Source organism: Salmo salar, chromosome ssa23, assembly GCF_905237065.1.
Source record: "Salmo salar chromosome ssa23, Ssal_v3.1, whole genome shotgun sequence".
Classification (NCBI taxonomy): Eukaryota; Metazoa; Chordata; class Actinopteri; order Salmoniformes; family Salmonidae; genus Salmo; species Salmo salar.
In genome coordinates this window covers 26,556,808-26,574,334 of record NC_059464.1, presented here as the reverse complement: position 1 = coordinate 26,574,334, position 17,527 = coordinate 26,556,808, and the positions used below count along the sequence as shown (strand labels likewise).

General features: G+C 41.9%; 1 protein-coding gene across 3 annotated transcripts in view; it reads right to left on the bottom strand.

The window, feature by feature from the left end:
* The window catches only part of LOC106584318 (voltage-dependent R-type calcium channel subunit alpha-1E), a 124,884-nt gene that overhangs the window by 43,219 nt on the left and 64,138 nt on the right, over positions 1 to 17,527 (bottom strand). For all 3 annotated transcript variants that reach the window (XM_045706312.1, XM_045706313.1, XM_045706314.1), the window contains exons 6-17: positions 13,857 to 13,960; positions 13,486 to 13,601; positions 13,293 to 13,346; positions 11,461 to 11,529; positions 8,730 to 8,939; positions 8,375 to 8,487; positions 7,712 to 7,824; positions 7,042 to 7,173; positions 6,381 to 6,450; positions 6,092 to 6,209; positions 5,912 to 5,979; positions 5,710 to 5,801 (exon numbers count right to left, since the gene is read on the bottom strand). In XM_045706312.1, the coding sequence (XP_045562268.1) occupies positions 5,710 to 5,801; positions 5,912 to 5,979; positions 6,092 to 6,209; positions 6,381 to 6,450; positions 7,042 to 7,173; positions 7,712 to 7,824; positions 8,375 to 8,487; positions 8,730 to 8,939; positions 11,461 to 11,529; positions 13,293 to 13,346; positions 13,486 to 13,601; positions 13,857 to 13,960 (1,259 nt within the window). The remainder of the gene's footprint in view (positions 1 to 5,709; positions 5,802 to 5,911; positions 5,980 to 6,091; positions 6,210 to 6,380; positions 6,451 to 7,041; positions 7,174 to 7,711; positions 7,825 to 8,374; positions 8,488 to 8,729; positions 8,940 to 11,460; positions 11,530 to 13,292; positions 13,347 to 13,485; positions 13,602 to 13,856; positions 13,961 to 17,527) is intronic.

The window sequence follows — 17,527 nt, the reverse complement described above, 5'->3', positions numbered from 1 at the left end:
CTTGTAACATAGTGTGTCCCCATCTTATAACATAGTGTGTCCCCATCTTATAACATAGTGTGCCTCCATCTTGTAACATAGTGTGTCCCCATCTGGTGGTATAGTGTGTCCCCATCTTGTAGTATAGTGTGTCCCCATCTTGTAACATAGTGTGTCCCCCTCTTGTAACATAGTGTGTCCCCATCTTGTAGTATAGTGTGTCCCCATCTTGTAACATAGTGTGTCCCCCTCTTGTAACATAGTGTGTCCCCATCTTGTAACCCCATCTTGTAACATAGTGTGTCCCCATCTTGTAACATAGTGTGTCCCCATCTTGTAGTATAGTGTGTCCCTATCTTGTAATATATTGTGTCCCCATCTTCTAGTATAGTGTGTCCCCATCTTGTAGTATAGTGTGTCCCTATCTTGTAATATATTGTGTCCCCATCTTGTAGTATAGTGTGTCCCTATCTTGTAATATATTGTGTCCCCATCTTGTAGTATAGTGTGTCCCCATCTTGTAACATAGTGTGTCCCCCTCTTGTAATATAGTGTGTCCCCATCTTGTAACATAGTGTGTCCCCATCTTGTAGTATAGTGTGTCCCCATCTTGTAACATTGTGTGTCCCCCTCTTGTAACATAGTGTGTCCCCATCTTGTAACATAGTGTGTCCTCATCTTGTAACATAGTGTGTCCCCATCTTGTAGTATAGTGTGTCCCTATCTTGTAATATATTTTGTCCCCATCTTGTAGTATAGTGTGTCCCCATCTTGTAGAATAGTGTGTCCCTATCTTGTAATATATTGTGTCCCCATCTTGTAGTATAGTGTGTCCCTATCTTGTAATATATTGTGTCCCCATCTTGTAGTATAGTGTGTCCCTATCTTGTAATATATTGTGTCCCCATCTTGTAACATAGTGTGTCCCCATCTTGTAACATAGTGTTTCCCCATCTTGTAACATAGTGTGTCCCCATCTTGTAACATAGTGTGTCCCCATCTTGTAACATAGTGTGTCCCCATCTTGTAACATAGTGTGTCCCCATCTTGTAACATAGTGTGTCCCCATCTTGTAACATAGTGTATCCCCATCTTGTAGTATAGTGTGTCCCCATCTTGTAACATACCGTGTCCCCATCTTGTAACATAGTGTGTCCCCATCTTGTAACATAGTGTGTCCCCATCTTGTAACATAGTGTGTCCCCATCTTGTAGTATAGTGTGTCCCCATCTTGTAACATACCGTGTCCCCATCTTGTAACATAGTGTGTCCCCATCTGGTAGTATAGTGTGCCCCCATCTTGTAGTATTGTGTGTCCCCATCTTGTAACATACTGTGTCCCAATCTTGTAGTATTGTGTGTCACCATCTCGTAGTATTGTGTGTCCCCATCTTGTAACATAGTGTGTCCTGATCTTGTAACATAGTGTGTCCTGATCTTGTAACATAGTGTGTCCCCATCTTGAAGTATGTTGTCCCCATCTTGTAACATGGTGTGCCCCCATCTTGTAACATAGTGTGTCCCCATTTTGCAACATAGTGTGTCCCCCTCTTGTAGTATAGTGTGTCTCCATCTTGTAGTATAGTGTGCCCCCATCTTGTAACATAGTGTGTCCCCATCTTGTAACATAGTGTGTCCCCCTCTTGTAGTATAGTGTGTCTCCATCTTGTAGTATAGTGTGCCCCCATTTTGTAACATAGTGTGTCCCCATCTTGTAACATAGTGTGTCCCCATCTTGTAGTATATTGTCCCCATCTTGTAACATGGTGTGTCCCCATCTTGTAGTATATTGTCCCCATCTTGTAACATAGTGTGCCCCCATCTTGTAACATAGTGTGCCCCCATCTTGTAACATAGTGTGCCCCCATCTTGTAACATAGTGTGTCCCATCTTGTAACATAGTGTCCCCATCTTGTAACATAGTGTGTCCCCATCTTGTAACATAGTGTGTCCCCATCTTATAACATAGTGTGCCTCCATCTTGTAACATAGTGTGTCCCCATCTGGTGGTATAGTGTGTCCCCATCTTGTAGTATAGTGTGTCCCCATCTTGTAACATAGTGTGTCCCTATCTTGTAATATATTGTGTCCCCATCTTGTAGTATAGTGTGTCCCCATCTTGTAACATAGTGTGTCCCCATCTTGTAGTCTAGTGTGTCCCCATCTTGTAACATAGTGTGTCCCCATCTTGTAACATAGTGTGTCCCCATCTTGTAACATAGTGTGTCCCCATCTTGTAACATAGTGTGTCCCCATCTTGTAGTATAGTGTGTCCCCATCTTGTAACATAGTGTGTCCCCCTCTTGTAACATAGTGTGTCCCCATCTTATAACATAGTGTGTCCCCATCTTGTAACATAGTGTGCCCCCATCTTGTAACATAGTGTGTCCCCATCTTGTGGTATAGTGTGTCCCCATCTTGTAGTATAGTGTGTCCCCATCTTGTAATATAGTGTGTCCCTATCTTGTAATATATTGTGTCCCCATCTTGTAGTATAGTGTGTCCCCATCTTGTAACATAGTGTGTCCCCATCTTGTAGTCTAGTGTGTCCCCATCTTGTAACATAGTGTGTCCCCATCTTGTAACATAGTGTGTCCCCATCTTGTAACATAGTGTGTCCCCATCTTGTAACATAGTGTGTCCCCATCTTGTAGTATAGTGTGTCCCCATCTTGTAACATAGTGTGTCCCCCTCTTGTAACATAGTGTGTCCCCATCTTGTAGTATAGTGTGTCCCCATCTTGTAACATAGTGTGTCCCCCTCTTGTAACATAGTGTGTCCCCATCTTGTAACATAGTGTGTCCCCATCTTGTAACATAGTGTGTCCCCATCTTGTAGTATAGTGTGTCCCTATCTTGTAATATATTGTGTCCCCATCTTGTAGTATAGTGTGTCCCCATCTTGTAGTATAGTGTGTCCCTATCTTGTAATATATTGTGTCCCCATCTTGTAGTATATTGTGTCCCTATCTTGTAATATATTGTGTCCCCATCTTGTAGTATAGTGTGTCCCTATCTTGTAATATATTGTGTCCCCATCTTGTAGTATAGTGTGTCCCTATCTTGTAACATATTGTGTCCCCATCTTGTAGTATATTGTGTCCCCATCTTGTAACATAGTGTGTCCCCCTCTTGTAACATAGTGTGTCCCCATCTTGTAACATAGTGTGTCCCCATCTTGTAGTATAGTGTGTCCCCATCTTGTAACATAGTGTGTCCCCCTCTTGTAACATAGTGTGTCCCCATCTTGTAACATAGTGTGTCCCCATCTTGTAGTATAGTGTGTCCCTATCTTGTAATATATTGTGTCCCCATCTTGTAGTATAGTGTGTCCCCATCTTGTAGTATAGTGTGTCCCTATCTTGTAATATATTGTGTCCCCATCTTGTAGTATAGTGTGTCCCTATCTTGTAATATATTGTGTCCCCATCTTGTAGTATAGTGTGTCCCTATCTTGTAATATATTGTGTCCCCATCTTGTAACATAGTGTGTCCCAATCTTGTAACATATTGTGTCCCCATCTTGTAGCATAGTGTGTCCCCATCTTGTAACATAGTGTGTCCCCATCTTGTAGTATAGTGTGTCCATATCTTGTAATATATTGTGTCCCCATCTTGTAGTATAGTGTGTCCCCATCTTGTAACATAGTGTGTCCCCCATCTTGTAATATATTGTGTCCCCATCTTGTAGCATAGTGTGCCCTAATCTTGTAATATATTGTGTCCCCATCTTGTAGCATAGTTTGTCCCTATCTTGTAATATATTGTGTCCCCATCTTGTAGCATAATGTGTCCCCATCTTGTAATATATTGTGTCCCCATCTTGTAGTATAGTGTGTCCCCATCTTGTAACATAGTGTGCCCCCATCTTGTAACATAGTGTGTCCCCATCTTGTAACATATTGTGTCCCCATCTTGTAGCATAGTGTGTCCCCATCTTGTAACATAGTGTGTCCCCATCTTGTAGCATAGTGTGTCCCCATCTTATAACATAGTGTGTCCCCCATCTTATAACATAGTGTGCCTCATCTTGTAACATAGTGTGTCCCCATCTTGTAACATAGTGTGTCCCCATCTTGTAGTATAGTGTGTCCCCATCTTGTAACATAGTGTGTCCCCCTCTTGTAACATAGTGTGTCCCCATCTTGTAGTATAGTGTGTCCCCATCTTGTAACATAGTGTGTCCCCCTCTTGTAACATAGTGTGTCCCCATCTTGTAGTATAGTGTGTCCCCATCTTGTGACATAGTGTGTCCCCATCTGTAAATAGTGTGTCCCTATCTTGTAACATAGTGTGTCCCCATCTTGTAACATGGTGTGTCCCCATCTTGTGACATAGTGTGTCCCCATCTTGTAATATAGTGTGTCCCTATCTTGTAATATATTGTGTCCCCATCTTGTAATATATTGTGTCCCCATCTTGTAGTATAGTGTGCCCCTATCTTGTAATATATTGTGTCCCCATCTTGTAGTATAGTGTGTCCCCATCTTGTAACATAGTGTGTCCCCCTCTTGTAACATAGTGTGTCCCCATCTTGTAACATAGTGTGTCCTGATCTTGTAACATAGTGTGTCCCCCTCTTGTAACATAGTGTGTCTCCATCTTGTAACATAGTGTGTCCCCATCTTGTAGTATAGTGTGTCTCCATCTTGAAGTATAGTGTGTCCCCATCTTGAAACATAGTGTGTCCCCATCTTGTAACATAGTGTGTCCCCATCTTGTAGTATGGTGTGTCTCCATCTTGAAGTATAGTGTGTCCCCATCTTGTAACATAGTGTGTCTCCATCTTGTAACATAGTGTGTCCCCATCTTGTAACATAGTGTGTCTCCATCTTGTAGTATAGTGTGTCCCCATCTTGTAGTATAGTGTGTCCCCATCTTGAAGTATAGTGTGTCCCCATCTTGTAGTATAGTGTGTTCCCATCTTGTAGTGTAGTGTGTCCCCTTCTTGTAGTATAGTGTGTGCTCCATGCTATGCTACACCATGTGCATGTACATGCATTTCCACCAGACAGACCGGGAATCCTGTAAGCTCTGTGGGGCAGACCATCCATATAGGAAATCAATATTGTGAGCTTTGATTAAATAACATTACTTAATGACTCATCTCTTGTAACCCAAATGGCTTGTCCAGATGTATGTATGTAACCCATCCCCTTGCTAATACTTGGTAATTCTTCTAAAAACATAATGGTTACAAACAAATCAGTCTTGTGAAATTGAGGGAGCCTAAGTACTGCAGGAAATTTCTCTCATGGGAATGATATAATAATTTGGATGCCAGTAATGCTGTCTCTATAACGATGGTATAGGCTCATCCCTGCAGATACTAGGAAGCCTGCTGGTAGCCATGGTGATATGAACGTCATTATGAAGGTCTCTACGACTGTCTGGGGCTCCATAATACAGCTCCACTTACAGTAGCCTGTACCTAGATCAAACTAACTAAATCAACTATCATGTACCAGTAACCCAAACTAGAATTGAATCTAGTTCAAACCTGGGGCTCTTGTGCATTACAAGAGAAATTTCCCTGTCCTTCTGCAAAACCCTAATTCCAAGGCATAGCACTACGTAAGAAAATTGCCCATAGTGAAACTTTCTCAGCCTCAATCCCTCCCGTCCTTTAATGTTGGCTGTGCTGCAGAAGCAGCCCCTGGTGAGACTACACAGTGTTAGTAATGTTAGTTTGCAGTCTGTTCGAGTCCTGAGGGGTACACACAGAACTTACTCTGATGACATCAGGGAAGAAATGGCCCCTACTTCCTTTGCTTTCTGGAGAGCATGTTTCTGATTGAAAGCAGCCTCTTCATCCTCTTCATCCTAAATATAAGATTGCAATGAACATCATTTAAAAAATCACGGATGTTGTTGAGAGCAGCTATCATCTTCAATTGTGAGAAGACGAGTACATTCTTGAAAGGAGGTTTTACCTTGGTAAGTTCCTGGGCATTGGCCAGATTGTCCACAGCGATGGCCAAGAAAACATTCAACAGCGTGTCTGGTCACAGTCATGTCAAGGACCTAAAATGATCAAATAATCTACAGAATCCACACATCAGACATCTCACATATGCAGTAGGGAAAGTGATTTTCTGGCTGAGAAAGGATACAGTTACCAAAGAGTGTGAGTACAATGAAGTATATGGAGGACCACATTCCTGACTTCACTCCTCCCTGGGAGCGGATCCCATTGTACATCACCTCATTCCAGTCTTCTCCTGTCAGGATCTAGATAAGGCATACCACACACCCCAACATTCAGACAGGATATACATGTAGATCATCTGTAGGTTCATGACAATGTAAGATTTCCACATGCAAAGCTCTGATTCCTGTCAATCGTACGGATCGCTTCCTAAATCAAAACACAAAAATCAAAACAATTGAGTTGGGCCAGACCTGAAATACAGTCATGATGGCTGCAGGAAAAGTATCAAAGTTTGTAGGAGTGTAGTCTTCAAAGATGAACCTGCATTGAAAGAGGAAGACCGAGAGGACGTTGAGTTGAGCCAAGATTTTAAATGATTATTTCTTCCCAGACAGAGAAACCAATTATTGAATTGTCCTTTTCTGGGTAATAGAAGGGGAACTTCTTCCAAGGTCTGTTTTCTTTTCTGTATTCCAGTGGCCAGGCAATGTCCGTCTCTATGCACTGCATTCATTGAAGTGACAGTTTCCCAGAAACGGCCCTTTACCCGTGGGAACATAGTGGGGCACAACAACTAAGACTAGATGTGTGACAGAATCTGCTAGGCCAAGACTGAGTCCTGTCAGGGTGTTTCTAAATGTGCAACAGGGGATGAAAATGTACACTGTAATATTACATTTATCACAAGAAGCATGACGGCATGATGACACAAACCAAACAATCAATTGTACTACATTCACTTTGATTACATTGACTGCCAGTATCCATCATAGTTTGTGATTAGACTAGACCTGATAGACATGGAATGGTAGTTTGTCCGTGCCTCTACGGTACAGTACCTCAAATCACATTTTATAGGTCACATGCACATATTTAGCAGATGTTATTGCGGGTGTAGCAAAATGCTTGTACCTCCCACCAAAGAGCTGCATGCCCAGCAGAGCAAAGACCAGGATGAAGAGGAAGAGGAGGAAAATGAGGCTGATGATTGATTTCATAGAATTCATCAGGGATACCACCAGGTTCCTCAGCGACGCCCAGTACCTGTCAATCACAACCAACCAGAGGCGGGATTAGTTCCATTTGAATTCAGCCAAAATAAGAGACAATCAGTTCATTAAAAATGTATCAATTTTGTTATTGTGAGGGTTTCAATTGATTTGTCACCAGCCTTGCAATGGACATATCTGCATATCTTATCCCTATCAACATCACACCTATGAAACACCCAGCAACCTAAATCTAGAACACTGAAACCTAAGTGCCAGTGCTTGCTAGCAGGTTGACGTTTATTGTCATGAATCTTGCACTGGAGGCAGAACTGAGTGATTTCCGCCAGCTGCAATGTTAAAATTGGCTATTATCGTAAAGAATAATTAAAACAAAAATTACCCTTAATTTAATGTTAGGGTTAGGCATCCGGTCATGTGCCAGCAACTGACCTTTTTGCAGAGCTGCCTCCAAGGCAAGATTCAAGACAATAAATGCCAACCTGCTGCTTGCTATGCGTTGCCTCATTGCATGCTGCAGGAATAATGTTATAAAGCAATAGGCAGGAGTAGTGAGGAGTCCTTGGACTAACTTGGTGATCTTGAATATCCTCAGCAGACGGAGCGCACGCAGCACACTGATGCCAAAGGACATGCCAGGCCTGAAAAATCCCCACATCACCTCAAAGATGCTTCCCACTATCACCTGTTAACAGACCCAGTAACAACATCACTGACAGCGGAAACACACCAACAGCAGCCTTCAACATACAGTAAACAGAGAGACAAAGATGAAGGATATCTGTTTGCGCATGAGTGCAGAGGTGACGGTTTTATATAGTTGGTCTACAGTGTCAGAAGTGACTTTTTTCATAACATGTTAGGATAATTTACCCTGTAGGTCAGAAGAATTAGGTTAAGGTTAGGAAAAGGGTTAGGGTTAGTTAAAATAAAAAATGATCCAGATGGGAATCAAACATGCAACTTTTGACGTCACTTTGAGATACGCTGTATCCCGTCTAGCCATGACCAGAGGTGACAGAAACAGAGACATTAACTGCACTTCATTAACTAAATTATGCCCATCAGTGTTCATTTAATTAAGAAGTCTTTAAGTCACCGTCCAATGTTTTAAGTAAATCATTTCCTCTCACTCCCTCATAATGGGTGCAATGTTACAATCTATGTCCCAGTCTTTCCCTCTGGCATGGTCTCTCCATGTTGGTTAGTGATGAAGGGGAAAAATAAAAACTCACCCAGCAGTCGAAGCGATTGAAGGCGGAGTGGAAGTAGAGTCTGGGTCCCAGGCTGTACATCTTTAAACACATTTCAGCGAGAAACAGACCCAGAAAGAGGAACTCTGCATAGTCTGAAATACGAACAACAACAACCCTCATGAACATCGTAAGAAACAAACATCTCAAAGATGAACGTCACCAGACATGATTTATTTTGGATGGAGATGATGGTACGTACCTGTGTGTGTGTGTGTGTGTGTGTGTGTGTGTGTGTGTGTGTGTGTGTGTGTGTGTGTGTGTGTGTGTGTGTGTGTGTGTGTGTGTGTGTGTGTGTGTGTGTGTGTGTGTGTGTGTGTGTGTGTGTGTGACTTACAGAGGAACACAGACAGCCAGTGGGGTTGGTTGTGATGGACGATGGCAACACAGAATGTGTTGAGGGCCACCAGGCCCAGTACAGTCCAGTAGAAGATGTGTGTCTTCACCATGCGGCGGATAGAGATCCGCAGCAGACGCTCCTTACGCTTCAAATAAGCCTTGGGTCCTCTCTTAGCACTCCTGATGCTGACTCTGGTCATCGGGATGCCTAGAGGGGAGAGTCCAGTCAGGATCATAACTAAAATCACCCTAGTAGTAGAATGACAAAGGCACATTTTCTTCTAGATCTTTTCTCTTTGAAACTTTTCACCTGCACAACAGAAACACTTTGTCCAGGCCTTCTCATCTATTTAGCTTAGCCACTGACTGTAACACGTAATGACGCCTGGAAATGATGAGCTGCCATTTCCAGTTTATTCCCAATACGCCAATGGCAATCTCCTCCTCTGTAATGAGTCTAATATGGTGGGGGTGCCTGCTGGCAGATCGTTCAACCATTCAGGATGTCAGTTACAAACCATTGTTCTTTTCAGTGGCTATGTACATACAGTACCAGTCAAAAGTTTGGACACACCTACAGTACTCATTCAAGGGTTTTTCTGTATTTTTACTATTTGCTACATTGTAGAATAATAGTGAGTACATCAAAACTATGAAATAACACATATGGAATCATGTAGTAACCAAAAAAGTGTTAAACAAATCAAAATATATTTTATCTTTGAGATTAAAATAGCCACCCTTTGCTTCATTGACAGATTAGCACACTCTTGGCATTCTCTCAACCAGCTTCATCTGGAATGCTTTTCCAACAGTCTTGAAGGATTTCCCATATATCCTGAGCACTTGTTGGCTGCTTTTCCTTCACTCTGCGGTTCCAACTCATCCCAAACCATCTCAATTGGGTTAAGGTCGGGTGATTGTGGAGGCCAAGTCATCTGATGCAGCACTCCATCACTCTCCTTCTTGGTCAAATAGCCATTACACAGCCTGAAGGTGTGTTGGGCGATTGTCCTGTTGAAAAACAAATTATAGCCCCAATAAGCACAAACCAGATGGGATGGCGTATCGCTGCAGAATTCTGTGGTAGCTATGCTGGTTAAGTGTGCCTTGAATTCTAAATAAATCACAGACAATGTCACCAGCAAAGCACCCCCACACCATCACACCTCCTTCTCCATGCTTCACGGTGGGAACCACACATATGGAAATCATCTGTTCACCTACTCTGCATCTCACACCTGGGGGCGGCCTGTCAGGAAGTCCAGGATCAAGTTGCAGAGGGAGATGTTTAGTCCCAGGGTCCTCAGATTAGTGATGCGCTTTGAGGGCACTATGGTGTTGAACGCTGAGCTGTTGCCAATGAACAGCATTGTCCAGGTGGGAAAGGGCAGTGTTGAGTGCAATAGAGATAGCATCATCTGTGGATCTGTTGGGGCGGTATGCAAATTGGAATGGGTCTAGGGTTTCTGGGATAATGGTGTTGATGTGAGTCATGACCAGCCTTTCAAAGCCCTTCATGGCTACAGACATGAGTGCTACGGGTCGGTAGTCATTTAGGCAGGTTGCTTAGTGTTCTTGGGCACATGGACTATGGTGGTCTGCTTGAAACATGTTGGTATTACAGACTCAGTCAGGGACAGGTTGAAAATGTCAGTGAAGACACTTGCCAGTTGGTCAGCGCATGCTCGGAGTACACGTCCTGGTAATCCATCTGGCCCTGCGGCCTTGTGAATGTTGACCTGTTTAAAGGTATTACTCACATCGGCTACGGAGAGCGTGATCGCACAGTTGTCCGGAACAGCTGATGCTCTCATGCATGTTTCCGTGTTACTTGCCTCGAAGCGAGCATAGAAGTAATTTAGCTCGTCTGGTAGGCTCGTGTCACTGGGCAGCTCGCGGCTGTGCTTCCCTTTATAGTCTTAATAGTTTGCAAGCCCTGTCACATCCGATGAGTGTCGGAGCCAGCGTAGTAGGATTCAATCTTAGTCCTGTATTGATGCCTTGCCTGTTTGACAGTTCGTCTGAGGGCATAGCGGAATCTCTTATAAGCTTCCGGGTTAGAGTCCCACTCCTTGAAAGCGGCAGCTCTATCCTTTAGCTCAGTGCGGATGTTGCCTATAATCCATGGCTTCTGGTTGGTTCATCATAGCGCTTGATGGTTTTTGCGACTGCACTTGAAGAAACCTTCAAAGTTCTTGACATTTTCCTGATTGACTGACATTCATGTCTTAAAGTAATGATGGACTGTCATTTCTGTTTGCCTATTTTAGCTGTTTTTGCCATAATATGGACTTGGTCTTTTACCAAATAGGGCTATCTTCTGTATACCACCCCTTCCTTGTCACAACACAACTGATTGACTCAAACGCATTAAGAAGGAAAGAAATTCCACAAATGAACTTTTAACAAGGCACACCTGTTAATTGAAATGCATTCCAGGTGACTACCTCATGAAGCTGGTTGAGAGAATGCCAAGAGTGTGCAAAGCTGTCATCAAGGCAAAGGGTGGCTACTTTGAAGAATCTCAAATATAAAGTATAAATTGATTTGTTTAACACTTTTTTCGTTACTACATGATTCAATATGTGTTATTTCAAAGTGCTGATGTCTTCACTATTATTCTACAATGTAGAAAATAGTACAAATAAAGAAAAACCCTTGAATGACTAGGTGTGTCATAACTTTTGACTGTTACTGTGTACACACCCACACACACACACACTCACCCACAGAAGAGATGTCACTATACTGCTGGTCCAGTCCTCCTCTCCTCTTGAGTGTGGCCCTCTTCAGCACTGCAGCCAAAGGTTTCACATTGTCAGCCCGCAGAAAGCCCACCCAAACCTCAACATTTATGACACTCCAGCACAGAGAACGCGTCAGGACACACACAAGTAGATATACAAAGATCATGAGGGTATTACTAACGAGGTGAGAAGAAAATGGTGAAAATAATAAACACATTTACATGCCACTGTGTTTGGTGCTTTGGGTATTGTAAAACAAGAGCAAAACAGATGCCTTTAGTAAACATGGGTAAGAGCATACAGCAATATGATGTTAATAAGATATGCAGAACGACGAACCCGACTAAACTACAACTAATTGTTGTTGTTGTTGGTTCTATTCTCTTGGCTATAGCCCACATTCACAGTAAGTTTATATGGAGATCACTGGTGCAATGTCTAATTTTAGCCATATCATACTAAAGAGCGGTTTTGAAGCACACATATAATTCTATATGTCCCTGACGGGGAAAATACACTGAATTATCAGGGTGAGATGAGCTGTTCCTCCATCCTCTCCTACACCCCCACCACCTTTTGGTACGGATCTAATTGATTTATTCATATTTACCTCGACTTTCCCCCTTTTAATAAGCCACTGAACCAATATTCATAGGAGTGTTTGCACGAGACACACACTGGCTGCATCCGGTCATTTCATTTCAGTTGCTAAGGCAACATCGGCGCACTCCTTAATCTAGAGTAGACTAATGCATCTTCTGCATTTACAGTTACTTTTTGTTTTCTGGTGCCAAGTTTTATTTTTGGAGGTCAGAATGTCTCGTGGTTTATTTGGAAGTAGGTTTGTGGAACAATAGCTAGGTCTATTTTAGCATTCACGTCAGACTCAGTTGTTGCAAAGGAACAAAAGATGGCAAGGAATTGTAGAATAGAAGTTGTTCCTCACCATGGTTACCGCTTGTATTCCATTCAGACAGCCTCGTGGGAGCTGTCAATCAACATTTAATAAAAACGATTTGTTTGTTGGGGGGGTGCGAAAAATCATGCTTCACTTGATATGGTCATAGCTTTGTGTACTGTAAGTGTGTGTCTGGTAGGTTTAAAAGTCCATATTGATAGTGAGGTACCAGAGATGATTGCTTTTGGGGGTACAGCATGCACAGTCCTCAATAGTCCTAAGTAAAGTTGTTTTTGAAGTGCACCACACCAGAAGCAACAATGGTATTTTAGGAATAGCTGTTCGTATGAAGATTTGCATCGAAATATGTCTTTGGTATACATACAGTACAGTACAAGCCCAGAGACATATACATACAGGGAAACACACACGTTTAGAGTCTTGGGAGACAAAACTTCTCAAAATAGTTACATTCTTATCAGAAAGTAAATTACTGTCACAGTCAACCAAACAGATAGTACTGTACATTCCAACACTCAATGACACAAAATTGATACATTTAATACTTCAGGAGACTGACAACACCTATTCTTTCTCCCTAGCACTTACCTATGTAATACAATGTTATCTAGGCATCACACACAGTGCATAGGGTAATATGATATTAATAAATGAACAATTCTTACAAAATGAAATGTTTTCTACAAATTATATATTTCAATGTAGGCCTATGTTATAGTTATGTTTACAACGTGTGGTTGACAGTCTTAGAGGACAAGAAGATGATAATGAATGTATTCAGATATTCATGTGTTTAAACAGAATCCCATAAATCCTGTACAGACAGATTAACTGTAAACTATGTAGTGATGTAAAGACAATATAACCAATCGGGCCATCTTTCCAGTCTTACCATCAAGAGCAGACCGTCCTGAATTCTTATTATCCTCTGCAAGCATCACCTCCTCTGCAAAGCAGACCCAACAAAGAAGTCCGATTCATACAGTAGAAACTTAAATATCAAGGAGATTGTGTTTCGGAGGTAACCTTTCAAAAGCAGGACGTGAATTAAATCTATAGTGTGGTACAGATAGTGGTTTCAGTACCTGCTTTGTTGATCCAGGCCCGGTAGCCATTGAGTTCCCTCTCAATCTGCTGTTGCCTCCGCAGCTTCATGAACGCCCTGCGGTTCTCAACCCGCTCCCTCTCTTTGGCAAACTCTCTGCAAGCCAAAATCAACAGGAGATAATGATGGTTCTTAGACATGTTGTTCAGCGCTGACCTGACCTCCCTCATCATTCAGACACCAGGGGAGAGAAGGGGGGTACTCCACCCTTGTCTCCTTTACATGTAGTTAATTAGAGTAGATTGTGAGTCAACCTTTTATATAAAACTAATTAACTTGTGCAGACGGTGACAGTGTGTATTAAAGCTGTCAGCCACCCCAGCACAATGTGATGCTGTAATGTCGACTCACCCTGAGAGCACTCCCAATACCAGGTTCAACACGAAGAAGGAGCCAATGATTATCAGAGGGATGAAGTACATGCAGTTCCACGTGGGGCCTAAAGCATCGTTGGTCTGTGGAGATACAAAACAAAGAGCTGACAATGAAGCGCACTGTATTATTTTTCTGTATGTACAAAGTATTCACACCCCTTGACTTTTTCCAGATTTTGTTGTGTTACAGCCTGAATTTAAAATGGATTCAATGTATAGTTTTTTCACTGGCATTCACGCAATACCTCATAATTTCAAAGTGGAATTATGTCTTTTTTTTTTTTTTTTACAAATGAATTAAAAATTATAATATGAAATGTCTTGAGTCAATAAGTATTCAACCCCTTTGTTATGGCAAGCCTGTCACGTCCTGACCCCTGTAAGAGGTCATTTACAATAGTAGAGTGGTCAGGGCGTGACAGGTGGTTGTTTTGGGTGGTTTTGGGTTTTCTGTTTAAATGTGGGTTTTCCTAGATTTCTATTTCTATGTTTTGGCTGGGTTTGGTTTCCAATCAGAGGCAGGTGTCTTTCGCTGTCTCTGATTGGAAGCCATACTTAGGCAGCCTGTTTTTCCTTTGGGTTTTGTGGGTAGTTATTTTCTGTTTTGTTCCTTGTAACCTGACGGAACTGTTGACGGTTTTGTTGTTTTGATTTAGTGTTTCATTAAAGTAAAATATGAGCACTTCACACGTGGTCCCCTTTGTACGACCCTCGTTACAAAGCCTAAATAAGTTAAGGAGTAAACATGTGCTTAACAAGTCACATAATACGTTGTATGGATTAACTCTGTATCAATAATAGTGTTTAAAATATTTTTTAAATGACTACCTCATCTCTCTACTCCACACATACAATTACAGTGCATTCGGAAAGTTTCAGACCCCTTGACTTTTTCTACATTTTGTTACGTTACTCGTTACATTTTTAATGCTTAGCAGGATGGGAAAATTGTCTAATTTACACACTCATCAAGAGAACATCCCTGGTCATCCCTACTGCCTGTGATCTTGTAGACTCACTAAACACAAATGCTTTTGTGAATTTTGTCTGAGTATTGAACTATGCCCCTGGCTATCCATAAATAAAAAAAACAAGAAAATTGTGTTATCTGGTCGTGTTATTCGTGTTATTCTTCATAAAATAAATGTTAAATTACTTTTACTTTTGATATTTAAGTACATTTAAAACCAAATACTTTTAGACTTTTACTCAAGTAGCATTTTACTGGGTGACTTTCACTTTTACTTGAGTCATTTTCTTTTAAGGTATCTTTACTTTCCTCAAGTATGAAAATTGGGTACTTTTTCCACCACTGGTTACAGCCTTATTCAGAATGTTTTTTTTTTTTTTAAATGTCCTTCATCAATCTACACACAATACCCTATAATTACAAAGCAAAAACAGGTATTTATACATTTTTGCAAATGTATAAAACATTTAAATCTGAAATATCACATTTACACAAGTATTCAGACCCTTTACTCAGTACTTTGTTGAAGCACATTTGGCAGCGATTACAGCCTCACATCTTCTTGGATATGAAGCTACAAGCTAGGCACACCTGTATTTGCGGAGTTTCTCCCATTCCTCTCTGCAGATCCTCTCAAGCTCTGTCAGGTTGGATGGGGAGCGTTGCTGCACAGCTATTTTCAGGTCTCTCCAAGGATGTTCGATCGGGATCAAATCCAGGCTTTGGCTGGGCCACTCAAGGACATTCAGAGACTTGTCCCGAAGCCACTCCTGCGTTGTCTTGGCTGTGTGCTTAGGGTCGTTGTCCTGTTGGATAGTGAACCTTCGCCCCAGTCTGAGGTCATGAGCGCTCTGGAGCAGTTTTTCATCAAGGATCTCTCTGTACTTTGCTCCATTCATCTTTCCCCTTGATCCTGACTTGTCTCCAAGTCCCTGCCACTTAAAAACATCCCCACAGCATGATGCTGCCACCACCATGCTTCACCGTAGGGACTGTGCCAGGTTTTCTCCAGATGTGACGCTTGGCATTCAGGCCAAAGAGTTCAATCTTGGTTTCATCAGACCAGAGAATCTTGTTTCTCATGATCTGAAAGCCCTTAGGTGCCTTTTGGCAAACTCTAAGCGGGCTGCCTTTTACTGAGGAGTGGCTTCTGTCTGGCCACTCTACCACAAAGGCCTGATTGGTGGAGAGCTGCAGAGATTGCTGTCCTTCTGGAAGGTTCTCCCATCTCCACAGAGGAACTCTGGAGCTCTGTCAGAGTGACCATTGGGTTCTTGGTCACCTCCCAGACCAAGGCTCTTCTTCCCCAATTGCTCAGTTTGGGCGGGCGGCCAGCTCTAGGAAGAGTTGTAGTGGTTCCAAACTTCTTCCATTTAAGAATGATGGAGGCCACTGTGTTCTTGGGGACCTTCAATGCTGCAGACATTTTTTGGTACCCTTCCCCAGATCTGTAACTCGACACAATCCTGTCTCGGAGTTCTACGAACAATTCCTTCAACCTCATGGCTTGGTTTTTGCTCTGACATGCACTGTCAACTGTGGGACCTTATATAGACACTTGTGTGCCTTTTCAAATCATGTCCAATCAATTGAATTTACCACAGCTGGACACCAATCAAGTTATAGAAACAGCTCAAGGATGATCAATGGAAACAGGATGCAGCTGAGCTCAATTTTGAGTCTCAATGCAAAGGTTCTGAATAGTTACGTAAATAAGGTATGTCTGTTTTTTTTTAATTCATTAGCAAAAATGTCCAAAAACTTGTTTTCACTTTGTCGTTATGGGGTACTGTGTGTAGATTGATGAGGAAATAAATACATTTAATCCATTTTAGAAAAAGGCTGTAACGTAACAAAATGTAGAAAAAGTCAAGGGGTCTGAATACTTTCCGAATACACTGTATCTTTAAGGTCCCTCAGTCGAGAAATGAATTTCAAACACAGATTCTACCACAAAGACCAGGGAGGTATTCCAATGCCTCACAAAGAAGGGCACCTATTGGTAGATGGGTAAAAAAAAGACATTGAATATCCCTTTGAGCATGGTGAAGTTATTAATTACACTTTGGATGGTGCATCATACACACCCGGTCACTACAAAGACAGGCGTCCTTGTTAACTCAGTTGCTGCAGAGGAAGGAAACCACTCAGGGATTTTACCAGGCCAATAGTGACTTCTAAACAGTTACAAAGTTCAATAGCTGTGATAGGAGAAAACTGAGGATGGATCAACAACATTGTAGTTACTTCACAATACTAACCTAATTGACAGATTGAAAAGAACGAAGCTTGTACAGAATACAAATAATCCAAACATGCATCCTGTTTGTGATAAGGCACTAAAGTCAAACTGCAAAACATGTGGCAAAGAAATGTACTTTCAAATGTACTTTGCAAATCCAACACATCATTGAGTACCACTCTTCATATTTTCAAGCATGGTGGTAGCTGCATCCTGCTATAGGTATGCTTGTCATCGGCAAGGATTAGGGAGTTTTTTCTGATAAAAATAAATGGAATATTGCTAAGCACAGGTCAAATCCTAGAGGAAAACCTGATTCAGTCTGCTTTCCAACAGACACTGGGAGACAAATTCACCTTTCAGCAGGACAATAACCTAAAACACAAGGCCAAATGTAATGGCCTTGAATTGGACAAAGAATTTTTCTTTAATGAGT